We start from the raw sequence: 13,818 nt of genomic DNA, 5'->3' as shown, positions 1-13,818 counted from the left end.
CCCCAGGAGGACCTGCGAGAAGATAATTACAGTTATTAAATGAACTCTTATGATAGAAAAACACACCTGGAGAGCACCCAGACTACTGTGTGTGCTCTCTGCCGCCTGTGATACCTCTTTATGTAATGACTGAGTTAGATAGACTGGTTGTTAGAGTCTTGGTAATGTTGAGATAAATGGCAAATTTAAAAGCTACTAGTGAGTGGAAAGTTGAGTTTTTTCATTTCATGCTCTGTTATACGTCTAATTGTACTTGGACTGAACCCCAGAAAAGCTCATTCTGAGCCAGCAAAGTTAGTTTTTGCTGATAATACTCCCCCACGTCTCCTCAAGAGGCATCTTAATAAAATGTTTTCATTATAATAGGATTTAAACATATGGTCCAGTATTACTCACTTAATTAAATATTAATATATATGTTTTTACATATGAATCTGAAGTGGATTGAGAAAAACTAAAATATGACCCATTTTAATGGAAGCATTCCTGTTACGTCTCAGAAATCCCCAAGCACTTTTCAATATAGTGCTGCAGAGCAGAAAATATGATTTGATTTCAGTGCTATAATTTAACCAACAACATTTTTGATCAATATCTGTCATGGTCCTGGGTCATTTTGGCCCAGCGTTTTGTGTTTCCTTGAAGTTCATTTTTGTGCTTTGTGTTTATTCTGATTTTGTATTGGTTTAGGGTTGAACCTGTAGTTTGGTGTGTGTATTCAGCCCTACCTGTGTCTGTCCTTGGTGCTCTGTTCATGTCCCCGTGTTGTGTTGTAAATCAGTCTGTGTGTTCCTGCTTTACTTTGAAGGCTCATGTTCTGGATTTCCTATTCTATTTTGAAGGTCTGTGTCTGTTGTCATTGTGTTCAGCTTGTGTCCTCCGGTCCTCATGTGTATTAGGTTCAGCTGTTCTTCCCTCCTGTGTGTGATTACCTGATTACCTTGTGTGTGTATATTTAGTGGGTGTCGGTCTGTGTTCATTGTCGGCTCGTCTGTGTTCTATGGTGTTCCTGTCTCTGCGTCTCTCTGCCCCGCACCCCTTTTGTATGGTCTCAGGTTTGTCATTTAGTTCTCCCAGTTTAGGTTTCTTCAGTTGTTTTGTCATGCCTCACTGCCTGTTTCTGCCATTGTCACTTTGTAAATAAACATCACTCGTATCATCAGTCACTGCTGCATTTTGGGTCCTCCCTTTCCTCCACACCACACGGCTCACTCCGCCAGCCGTGACAGTACGAGCCGACCAAACATGGACCCAGCAGCTTTGTCTGGAGAGAGCGACCTCGCACGCATCCGACGCCTGATGGACTGGGTAACCCACACCACCAACGCAAGGGCACAAGTGGTGGGGTTAAAAGCCATCGAAGCAATCCTGGAAGAAAATCCCTACCTCTGCCAGCTTAAGGGAGTTTCAGGCTTAATTTGCAACCTGCATAAAGCCCGGGGGGTGGTGCGAGCTCGGGAATCCACAGACTTTGTCCAGCAGCAGCGGATTACGGCCACCCTGGAACAGCCACGTCAGCTTCTCCCGCCGGAGGTTTTGCCCGGCCCGCCGGAGGTTTTGCCCGGGAGGAAGCGACGATCGCGCCGTCGGCGCGTCACCCCACAGCCAGATATTGGAACTTCAGAACTGCCGGCCGTGGTGAGTGAGAAGGACCCTTTTTCTGTCTTGGACTGTGGAACAGTTTATCCAGGGACTTTGTTTGGTGCAGCAGACGACAAGGAGAACTGTGTGTTGCTTGCTCATTCTCCTGCTGAGCTGTCTTTACCTCGTTTAGCTGCACAGCCACAAGCAACTCGGACTCCGGTATCTCCGCTAGCCCAGTCATTCATGCCGTCTCCGTCTTCACAGACTCCCTCTGTACGGGAGGCTGCGCTTGTGCCTCCCATTTTTGACTCTTTTTCTAGTACGTATTATTTGCAGAGAGACAAACACGTTAAAAATGCAATCGTTCCTCAACAGCTGGCTAGTTTAGAGACTGCTACTTGCTCCAGGGCCTCACCAGAGGTTAAGTTACAGCCCTCAGCTGACTCTGGACCCCTGGAGGCTAAGAACCCAGCTGAGAACTGCACCCGGCTGTCGCTGCCTGAGCAGGGTCGGTGCTCCGCGCAGCTGCAGTCTGTTCCGTCCCTGCCAGAGGCCCGTGCGCCTGCTGGTTCCGTTCTGTCTCTGCCAGAGGCCCGTGCGCCTGCTGGTTCCGTTCTGTCCCTGCCAGAGGCCCGCGTGCCTGCTGGTTCTGTTGCGTCCCTGCCAGAGGCCCGTGTGCCTGCCCGTGTGCCTGCTGGTTCTGTTGCGTTCCTGCCAGAGGCCCGTGTGCCTGCTGGTTCTGTTCTGTGTGTGCCAGGGGCTCCAGTGCCCACTGGGTCTGAGACTGTTTTTGCTGGGGGGCCCGAGGAGCCCGTCCAGCCTTCTGCCTCGTCAGCTGGGGGGCCCGAGGAGCCCGTCCAGCCACCAGCTGCAGTCTCATCACCAGCTGCAGTCTCATCACCAGCTGCAGTCTCATCACCCTCGCCTGCTGCGGCCTCAGAGTCTTCGGCCTCGCCTGGTCCGGTTTCAGCATCTGCTTTGGCTTCATCCTCGCCTGGTCCGGTTTCAGCATTTGCTTTGGCTTCATCCGGTCCAGCCTCTGCGTCATCCACGCCTGGTCCGGCCTCCGCGTCGTCATCCACGCCTGGTCCGGCCTCCGCGTCGTCATCCACGCCTGGTCCGGCCTCCGCGTCGTCATCCACGCCTGGTCCGGCCTCCGTGTCGTCATCCACGCCGCCGCCTGGTCCGGCCTCGGCTCCGCCTTCGTCTGATCCTGCGGTTGCCACACCGCCGTCGGAGCCAGCTCGACCCGTTCTGCCTCGCCTCTGCCGGCCGTTTTCCGGGCCTCTAAGATGGCATCACGGCCTTCGGGGGCGGCCTCCGGAAAGAGTTCGTCGCCGCCGCTGGCATCGCGGCCGTCCTCCGGACCTGCTCGGTGGCCACCACTACCTTCCAAGTGGTCGGCCTCCAGAACTGTTTGCCCGTCGCCGCCGTTGCCGTGTGCACGGTCGGTCCCCAGAACTGTTTGCCCGTCGCCGCCGTTGCCGTGTGCACGGTCGGTCCCCAGAACTGTTTGCCCGTCGCCGCCGTTGCCGTGTGCACGGTCGGCCCCCTGAACTGCCTCCACTCTGCCACCGCTGCCTTCCGCTCGGTCGGCTTTTGGATCTGTGTCAGCCTCCGGGCCGGCCTCCTGAACTGTGTTTTGTCCTTGTGCTCCGGCATGTGTGTTTGTTTTGGACAGGTCACTTGGTTCGCTGGGGCTTGTTTTTGTTCGGTGTTGGTCCCTCCGTCCTGGGCCCCCGCCGCCCGCCCTGGGTTGGTCATCTGTTTTTGTTTTGGGCTGTCTGGAGTCAGCCCTTGGAGGGGGGGTACTGTCATGGTCCTGGGTCATTTTGGCCCAGCGTTTTGTGTTTCCTTGAAGTTCATTTTTGTGCTTTGTGTTTATTCTGATTTTGTATTGGTTTAGGGTTGAACCTGTAGTTTGGTGTGTGTATTCAGCCCTACCTGTGTCTGTCCTTGGTGCTCTGTTCATGTCCCCGTGTTGTGTTGTAAATCAGTCTGTGTGTTCCTGCTTTACTTTGAAGGCTCATGTTCTGGATTTCCTATTCTATTTTGAAGGTCTGTGTCTGTTGTCATTGTGTTCAGCTTGTGTCCTCCGGTCCTCATGTGTATTAGGTTCAGCTGTTCTTCCCTCCTGTGTGTGATTACCTGATTACCTTGTGTGTGTATATTTAGTGGGTGTCGGTCTGTGTTCATTGTCGGCTCGTCTGCGTTCTATGGTGTTCCTGTCTCTGCGTCTCTCTGCCCCGCACCCCTTTTGTATGGTCTCAGGTTTGTCATTTAGTTCTCCCAGTTTAGGTTTCTTCAGTTGTTTTGTCATGCCTCACTGCCTGTTTCTGCCATTGTCACTTTGTAAATAAACATCACTCGTATCATCAGTCACTGCTGCATTTTGGGTCCTCCCTTTCCTCCACACCACACGGCTCACTCCGCCAGCCGTGACAATATCGTGTCTTTATCTATGTTTGTCAGCCAGAGGACACAACAAAAAAAATCTTATCTCTGGGATCTATATCAACGCTGTTTTATAGAGTGAAAAATTACAGTTTGGCTTTATCAATATCAGTGCGAGCATAAGAAAAAAACCAATCCAAGCGCATCCATAAGTGTACTAACACCTTCATATCTAAAAAAGTGTATTGATTACACTTTTCTGATCAATAGTTCTCCAAAGCTATCAGGGAATGGAGAGGGGGGGTATAAGAGGAGTGGTGAGACGGGAGAGGGAGATAGTAGAGCAAGGGATGGGGTGGGGGGATTCTGAGGTTAAAGGTCTTCTCCCTCTGTGATTAAAGTGGAGGAGGCAGGGTGACAAGTGGAAGGTGGAGTCGGGGAAACGGCGACGCTCGTTACATCACAACTTCATTCCTCTCCTTTTTTTCCCCTCCTAGTGCTCATTCAAATCAAATGACGGCACGCTTGCCTGAGCACAGATTGGGCACGGATGCAAATTCACCGAGAGTCACGTGCGCTCTTTCGCATGAAAAGGGAAAGTCCTTGTTCCTCATCGGCAGGATTTTATCTGGATTAAGAAAAATACGATTGCATTAGCAGCTGCAACAGAAAAATGCTGAATGGTTTGTTCCTGTCCAGTGGAGATGAGTGCCATGCTGATGATTCACTGTTTGTCTACTGTATCTGTGCCCACAAGGAAATAAATACACATTGATACACAGCCCTATAATGCAGAATAACAAAACCCAGCATCATATATCTTCCGCTGAGGATGCTGATTTGCTTAAGATCCACTTCCCCAGCACAGCGTAGGACCACAGTGCTGATGCCAGCAGCCCCTCCCTCTCCCTCGCTTCCTGTCTGCTGGCTGTGGAAAAAAAAATAGAGCATATCCCTTCTCTCTCTTCTTTTTATCACCCCCCTCCCCCAAATAAAAGCCATCTACTCACCGCTTCTGGGGCTCGGGAATCTCTGTCCTCCTGCGTCTCAGAGCATGAATGTACTTCCAAGTTCCCTGCCTGCTTCCTGCTTCCAGCCTCTCGATGGAGATGCTCAGCTTACAAACAGCTCACAGCTTCCACCATTTTGTGGTCACATGATCTGGGCCACTACCAAATAAGGGCGATCACCTGCTGCAACAGCTCTTTGCACACCAGCTTATACATACATATAGGAGGAGTGTATTTGCCTGTCATTATGAAGTGGGTGCGCTCTGAGGTTTCTGAACTACTACTATTCACGACAAGTGCGGGACTGCTTTTAATGTCTGACAGTTGATTTGTGAGCCCCAGAGAGCTGTTTGCCCTCAGGGTGACAAAAGGAGCTGTCGTGGCCAGCTCCGTGTGCAGATAATATTCATAGGATTCACCACATGCTTGAAACTATTGTCCAATCAGAAGCAAACAGCTGATGCTTGACAATCCACTGATTCTTAGGCTACTTCTAATGTTTCCTTCTACGTTAGCTCTGAACTGTTCAACCCTTAAAACACAACACAGGTGAAATCAGCTGGTTCCTAGATATCCATGCCCAAACACGCATTTCTCTAAACCTCGTTGAAAGCCTGTTTCACTTACCAAAGTTTAATCCCACGTAATTAGGACAGGAAGACGGAGATCAGCCTGTCAGACCTCATTGTTGACCATTGTATGGTACAAAGGTTATAATCACACTCAGTGTAACCACGCCTGACGTGAAGGTGTCTGGGAAAACTGCCTTTAGTTAATCACTGTCAGCAGCTGCTGTCCTATAGCGTGAGATCAGTCATAGATTTCTGAACATACACTTTGTTCTTTATATATATTTTTAATTACTTTTGTCAAAATAAAGTTCTCTATAAAATGACAACAATGGGGAAGCAGCATGAATCAGTTTATAGAAATACATATTACATGATTGTGGTTTTAATCATTTTAGAGGCAAAACGTTTGTTAAAAGTATCCTAATACAATAATGAAAAATCAAATTAAAGCCATTGTAGTTTCCCCCCACAGTGAGGAGCTACAATGTGGCCCATCCTGCCTTACAGGATGAGGAGCTGTAAGGCAGGATGGGCCACATTCCTGCCAGACTTTGTAAAACGAATCTGATGCCGTGTGCTTATTCTCCATCAAACAGTAACAGAATGAAAGGAACCCTGTGTAACAATTCAAGATAACATTTTTCTCCTACAACAGAAGAAAAAAATGGGCTTACTTTACCAGTTATGATAAAGTGGTGTCGCAAAGAAAGACAATTGCTCCCTGTTACAGTCATGAAATAAATGCACCTTACCTGACACTGCTGCCTAAATGCCTCTCTTTGATGTTTTTGAACAAGCAGCTGACAGCACATTAAAGATTTTTTTTTTTTTGTCTTTTTAAAAATGTTACAACATGATTACGACCAGTGTTCTTGCTCGCCACAGTGAAACCATCACTTGGTCCATTAGCCTCTGTCATTCGAGGTTGAACTGTTCCAGGTTTTCTTGGAGGAGTGTGTCTTTGACTGATTTGAACACAATCCTGATGTTCTCCGTGTCTGTAGCGCAGGTGTAGTGCGTGTAAAGGGCTTTATGACGACCAACATGCCGCTCCACATACATATTTAAGATGAACTTTTTAGCTCTTTCAGCATCTTGTCGAGGCCCTGTGTGGGAGAAAGTGGTCAAAATTAGAAAAGCCTCCTTGCTCACTCTTTCACAGTTACTGTTTAATACAGTTTTATACTCTCCAGTGTGTCTTAGTTGAGACTTAAGAACTAACTCATTCTTAATAATTGTGCTTATCATTAACATCAGTCACAATATGCGTAGTGCTCTATTGTGGACTTTCACAAATCGATCAGTTGTCATCTTCACAAATCTTTAATGTCTTTAATTATCAAATATTTGACAGGGTGCATGCTGGATTGATTAATTCATGTACAGACAGTAATTTAAAAAATGATTAACACAGCTTGTCATTGCTTCTGTAGTCTAACAGTTTAAATACATAAATATTGAATCCAATTTTACTTTATACAAATAAATCAGAATAAAACTCACCTCAGTCACTTGATATTGTAAGGTAAAGACCCTACAATAATATAGAGAAAACCTCAACAATCAGAAAACCCCCTATGAGTAAGCACTTGGTGAAAGTGGGAAGGAAAAACTCCCTTTTAACAGGAAGAAACCTCTGGCAGAAACAGGCTCAGGGAGGGTCAGCTATCTGCTATATTCAAGGCTGACTCACTTCATGCCAGTTATACTCAAATATAGTTTTGAACACAGTTATGGTTGTTCTGAAGACATGCAGAGCAAACTGGGGGCATGCTTTACCTGTGTATTCTGGAAAGTAGGAAGCTAAATGCGAATGCTGGATTTTCTCCTCTAGCAGGTCTGTTTTGTTCAGAAAGAGGATGATGGAGGATTCTTGAAACCACTGCCACGAGGTGATGGTCTTAAACAAGGCGAGGCTCTCCTGGAGTCGATTCTGAAAGAGGGGCGACAGGCTTAAACGATGAACTGTATTTGGACAAGGTTGGACAAGAATCAAAGAAAGGATCAACTATAACTATAATGACCGTACATCGTTTTCACTCTCATAGAGGACCTGATCGTACTCGTTGAGGGCTGCAAGGAATATGATAGAGGTGACATTCTCAAAACAGTGGATCCATTTCTTCCTCTCAGAACGCTGCCCACCAACATCAACCATCCTACAGAAAGACAATGAAAGCACTAAAGGTTCATTACTGAAGACTGAAGAATTACTGAAGAAGGAACTATATTTCTCTACTTTCTCGCAGAGAGTTTTCTAAGGGGACTGACACTGCTAAGTTCACTCTCTATATAAATGGTCTTTAGCCAATACAGGTTTCAACAGTCAGCAGTTCCACATAGCGACACAGATGATTGAATTTCACATGTGCACTGGGACCTGCAGAAGCTGTGAATGCAGCTCTTTTGTTGTCTGCAGCTTATTCTAAACACGACTCGAAGGAAAACTTATTACCGCCCACTTAGTTCAAATTAACTATCTTTAGTCACTTCAGTAATTAGTCTGTTTTGTCACCGCAGTAATAATGTGTGTGTGTGGACTGCGAGTACACCGTAACTGTTTCCATACACATTAAGAAGGTAAGTACCGGATGGGTGCTGTTAATCAAATGCACTTCATTATTGATCATCAGCAAGAGGGAGTGCCAGTATAAAAGCAGAAGTTTGGCAGTTTGCTGGTCTGGAGCATTCCACAAATCTCAATAAACTGGAGCAACATTGTAAAGACTTCTACAAGCTGTTGAATGGTTGGGTACACTGGACTGCGAGTCATGTCAAAACTTTCTTTTTCACAGGGCTGTATATCTGTCTAGATGATGTGTTAATAAAGTATGATATCAAACCTGAAGATGTTTTTGGAAAATTCAAAGGGATACTCTATGATGCCTGTGGTGGGCACCCTGACCCTCAAGATGTCCTGCAGGGTGGGGATGTACGACGGGGCTGTGATTCTGTCCAAGTCAGTGAGGTAACTGAAATGTTTACAACAACACATTAAGGTTAATATTCTGAAATATTAAACAGAAATCTATGCTTTTTACATGCATTGATTTTAGCAGAATGAATCCACACTATTACAGGATTACAATAAACGGAGGAAATTAATGCAAGATAAAAATGTGAAATATAAAAGTCTTACTATTTTGCAGAGTCTGATATCTGGAATTCCCTTCTGCGCTCATAGCATCTTTGAACACCGTGATCGTTCCAGACTCTCTTTATGGCGTCCACTTGCCAGGACTCCAAAGTTGACACATAGGTCAAGTCCACTTGGCTCAGCTTCTCCGCATACCCCTGACAGACAGATACACAGGTCATTTCACTTCTTCAGTACACGTTCAATACAATGACCGCTGTAAAAGAAATCCCACTAGATGGTTTTTGTGAATTGCAAGAGATCGTTTTTAGGCAATGTTTCCTTTTTTTACTATAGTTCTCAAGAAGAACCAGATCTACTGCAATGACATGATGTAGAAAGATTAATTGTCTGTAGAAGTTTTTGATTACTAAAAAGTAACAAGCTTGAATTAGCTTTTGTTAAATTAAATTTGGTGCACACTTTCATGTCCCCCAAAGTTTAAACTGTAATAACTTCTGTGATCCCTTAACATTTGTCCAATTATTTTGCAGGATAAAAGTTTGCACCATCTTAATATCCCTTAGTTATGCCATTATAGCTCCAGGTTGCAAATGTATATGATATAATGAGCACCCCTCCTGTCTTATTCTCGCCTTTCCCCCCCTTTTTGGATCCATGTATTTACTGGTATCTTGTCCTCCAGATGTTTCTATTATGAGCCACACAGTCACTGAGTGTTTTTGTTCTTCATTGCTCATATCTTGTTTTGTTTTTTTTCACACACCAACTGTTTCTAGGCAGATGGCCGCCCACCCTGAGTCTGATTCTTGAGGTTTAACAGAAGACCCCCACCTCGCCCTCCCCAAAAAACTCCCACGTGTTGTGATTTGCCACTGAACAAACAGAATTTAATATCGAAAATAGCTCAGCTGGTCAGAATTTGTTGTCTGTCCACTGCGGCAAATCGGGCTGTGTGGATTTTAAATCACTGATAGTGACATTTAGATTGGTAGTTTATCAAAAACTAACACTATCAGAATTTTTTTTCAACCACTTTGAAGAACCTATCCTAAAGTGGCCGCTTACAACCCTGAGTGAGGCCTTACAGGAGGTTCACCTTGTGGTCAGAATGCACACACAAAGGTGCAGGCCCCAAAAGCAACTCACAAGTTCCTGCAGTGGAAAACTGTCTATTTATATAGCCTGCATGTTACAATACTAGTATTATTTCTAATTTGTTTTTCTCAATGTAACTGGTACGGCAAGCTTTCTCAAACGCCACATAAAAGTTTAAATGCTTGGTTTCTCACAATGTTCTGGTCATGGAGGTAGTCAATGTGAAGAGTCTCCATGGCGTTGATCATCGCCTGGATGCCCGCTATGATGTTCTGATACACCACACGAGTGAAGCCTTTCCTGTCAGTGTCATTGTATCCTTTGCCATGGATGATCCTCATCTGTTTGATGAAAGTACTCTTCCCACTTTCACCAGTCCCTGGGCAAACGAGATGAATGAAACCGAAGGATGAAAAATGGAATAAGATCAAAGCAATGCCAGAAATAGGACATCTGTGGCATGCGCTCAAAAAAAAGAAATAATCTCAACATCAATCAGCTGCAGCTCAACAGGAGTTTGGCAACAAAACAACAAAAAAAAATTGCAATCTCTGAAGCGTTATAATATTTCCAGAAAGTAAGGTTTCCAGGTTAGAAGACCTTTTTTTTCAATCAAGCCTGGGTGTGTGTGTATGTGTATTGTGCGTTTCTTCATTCATTTGTATCCCCCCATCACCAACATGATTACTCTGATTTAGCACAGCATATAGGAGTTGAACATTATGCCCATACGCTCGGTTTTATTTTCATCTCACTGCTTTTGCACTACAAAAAAGCATGACAGCAGATGGAGAATTAAGTTGAAAAGAAAACAAAAAGGCTATAAACATTATGAATTAAATATGCACTTACTTTTTATTCTGCACATAACAATGTGCTGAATACTATTTTGGGACAGAAAGTCTTTGCCAGATTCCTGCAACTCAACGTGCCTATCAACAGCGATGTGTCCTTGACTGAAACAGTGATCTGCTTCCTGCCTTCTAGTTGTAAATTACTCTTGATAAGGGTGTCAGCTTAGGGCCCAAAACGCCTAGAAATGTTAACCATTAGTCTGACCTTTACAGGGGGATATTGTTCTCCAAACAACTCAAGTTGAAGTTTAAAGTAGCGCTGACCTTTAAACAAATCCCTAATGTCTAATGTATTGTTTCCAACATAATCAACAGTCAAGCTTTGAAAAGTGGCCTGCTTGGCCGTTTTGGTTCTGGAGAAAACAGACCACATGTCATTTAATGAGGTCACCGTGGCTGTCAAAATATGAAACCTGAATACTTTGTACTAATGAAGCAGCAGTATGGTTTCATTTTTAAGAGGAGACTGCAAATGATTAAGGCTATCTGAGAGATTCATCAGAACATCACTATGTGAAGAATGCGAGGAGTAAGCTGTAACTGGCGTGAGGTGACAGCACAGCGTAAAACACATACCAAAGCTTTGTTATCTATTGATCCAGAAAACATTGGTATTTGCACCTGATTCACCTTATTCCATACCTCCGATGTTAGTTTCCCGTCAATTTAGGAGGGCAAAACTACACTACAAGCCAAGCATTTGGTTTTTGTGGTGATTTCCACAATAATCAGATGGAATGACATGGAATATGATCCAAACATTCCTGCTCCATAGTGGAGGAATTCTATGACTTTGGTCGTTTTGTTTCTGATGTTTTCAGGGAAGTGCTTTGACAGACATGTAATATAATTTATATAATTATTTTATAATCATATTGAGATCATTTTAAATTGTTTTAGTTTCCAACGCATTTATTTTTAACTTTTATTTTTTATTTGTTGGTTTTATTAATATTCAGCACTTTGAAACTTTACTTTGAAAAGTGCTTTATAAATACAGATACTGTAAATATAGAGCATCGTCATCAGATAACATTTTATTCTGTATTATAGGCTGCATTATTCTCAGTCTAAGGACTTTGTTTTAATGCTAACTATCACATGCTAGCATACCAGTAGCCTACTACGATAAACTAAGATAGTCTACAGTTCAAATACTGAGGATATCCACGCCAGAACATAAGCAGAAACCAAACTCTACTCACTGTGGGGCTGTAAATGGAAGGCTATTTTCCTGTATATTATTATTATTATGTAATTCTTTATTTAAACAGGTCTCATTGAGCTCGAGATCTCTAGTTCAAAGAGAGAACTTAAACGTGTTTTTTTTTTTTAAAAAGAAGGAAAAACGAGATACAGACATATAATTACACTCCACATTAAGAAAAACCTGTTCTGGTTAGTCTAATTCAGCATTTCACTCCCTTAAATACAGATTAAACTGGAATGTGAACGTTATTATTGTTTTATATAGCACACAATGTCCTTGCGTAATCTCAGCAGGTTGTATGAGAGTTTCTGGGTGGATGAATGAATCATCACAGGGAATTCCTTTGACGCTAAAGGTTGTTTCTGTTGAGCTGTTAAATCGCATAAGCCTCAGAAATATAACTCAAACGTTCACTGCTATGATCAGAAACCCTGTAATAATAACAGTTAGCCACAAATCTAACAAGTGTACACTGTAAAAAAAAAAAAACAGAAAAAATCAAACTAACTAAACTTATTTAAAGTTTCTTTGTTACTGAAGACATATCTGTTCATTATGTTCCAAAGTTCCACTGTGGACGTGTGTTAGTTAAACACTGAGCTCTCACCTAAAAGCAGCAGCTTCAGCTCCCGTTTAGACGCTAACTTGTCCCGTCGAAGCTGTCTCTCTATTTCTCTGTGTATCCTCAGTCTCTCCTCGTCCTCTGGAGACAGGCAGCACTCACCCATTGTTATCCTAGTTTACCTGCTGCTCCCGGTTCAGCTACAGACAGCAACTTTGTAAAATTTATACAGATTTTTTTCTTTTCTTTCTTTCTTTCTTGTTCTTGTCAGACTTGCCAAGAAAAGTTACGTCTCGGAACAGGTGAACTTTCTGCAATCATTCTTCCTGCTGGGGGATCCAGTTCAGGTGCATTTCACATTCCTGCCGTGCAGGAGAGGCGGGCTCTGACTGAAAGGCAAGTTTATCCACTCTGTCCCTGTGCACCTACTTACAATACACGTCCATACTCTCAGGAGCCTGCTGAAAAGTTGGAAAGTCCAACTGGGAGGCAAGAGAGGAAAATACGGCAACTTCGTGCCAGAGTGACGGTAAAGTACCCGAAAGCATTAAATCCAACAAGATCAAGGTTCACAGGTGAACTTTGTGACGCTTTGTCTCAAACACACGTTAAAGTGTTTATCATGATTTAACCAGTTAAACCCTGAAATATGAAAAAATTGCCAGTAAATTGTATTTTTTTTAACCACATTGAGCTATCTGACAAATTTGTTTAAATAAAAACAGTTCATATCTATAAAAAATTATTTCTATTTTTTAATAGCTTATAAATATACAGTGCATTTTTTGATGAAATGACGACGAAGTCTCAAAAAACTCCCCAAATAGCCTACTCTATGTATCAAATATGATACTATAGGTGTAACTGTGTCGAGGCTGATTCATGCTGTGCTTTCAATAAGATCACCAAACGTGGTTACTGTGTTTTTTCCATGGATGACACTAAGAAAAGCACAGTCTGCTTAAGACAATGAGTAAACACATGGCAGGGAACCTGCACATACAATAGCAGGACTTTCCCAAAGTGGAATCAGACAATCAGACCTTTTATCTTTTTTTTTCTTTCTTTTTTTTTTTTTTTTTGGCTTTCCTCCTAAAACATGACTGCGATGTGAAAAAAGGGACTGTAGGAGCCATTTTTTGAGTTGTTACCTTATGTGTGCCGCTAGGGGTCACCTTTATTGCTTTACGGTATGATGTGTTCATGTGAATGTGAAGGTAGACACACGTAATCAGCACCAGGTGTTGTTGTTCGGGAGGCACCACCACTTTGTGACCGGTTGGATAAAGAGAACTGTGGAATGATAAATACAACTGAAGGAAGAAGAATAAATATGTTAAATGGACAAGATACGTACGGCTGGAGTTATAGGACTGTAACAGATTTCATTCATAACAGTGGCATCGCATCACCCCCGTCAACCAACACCTCAGTGGC

General features: G+C 43.7%; 1 protein-coding gene across 1 annotated transcript; it reads right to left on the bottom strand.

Moving 5' to 3' along the window:
* Positions 1-6,475: 6,475 nt before the first annotated feature.
* On the bottom strand, positions 6,476-12,547 carry LOC146629160 (guanine nucleotide-binding protein subunit alpha-14-like). Its single transcript, XM_085359893.1, has 7 exons — positions 12,427-12,547; positions 9,950-10,134; positions 8,700-8,854; positions 8,404-8,532; positions 7,590-7,719; positions 7,340-7,493; positions 6,476-6,666 (listed from the first exon to the last, which is right to left on the bottom strand). Exons 1-7 carry the CDS (start codon positions 12,545-12,547, stop codon positions 6,476-6,478), a joined length of 1,065 nt encoding a protein of 354 aa, XP_085216019.1.
* Positions 12,548-13,818: the final 1,271 nt, after the last annotated feature.

The sequence above is a fragment of the Diplotaxodon limnothrissa genome, linkage group LG7 (genome assembly GCF_057381915.1).
Source record: "Diplotaxodon limnothrissa isolate DT_005_m linkage group LG7, D_limnothrissa_male_GT1.1, whole genome shotgun sequence".
NCBI classification, from domain to species: Eukaryota; Metazoa; Chordata; class Actinopteri; order Cichliformes; family Cichlidae; genus Diplotaxodon; species Diplotaxodon limnothrissa.
This window is presented reverse-complemented; position numbering and strand designations above follow the sequence as displayed.

Excerpts from the sequence above, each read along its gene's own strand:
- LOC146629160 (XM_085359893.1), bottom strand. The coding sequence starts at position 12,547 with ATGGGTGAGTGCTGCCTGTCTCCAGAGGACGAGGAGAGACTGAGGATA. Across the intron at positions 8,855-9,949 it reads ACCTCCATGACCAGAACATT|GGGTATGCGGAGAAGCTGAG; the intron begins GTGAGAAACCAA and ends TCTGTCTGTCAG. Across the intron at positions 8,533-8,699 it reads ATATCAGACTCTGCAAAATA|TTACCTCACTGACTTGGACA; the intron begins GTAAGACTTTTA and ends TAAACATTTCAG.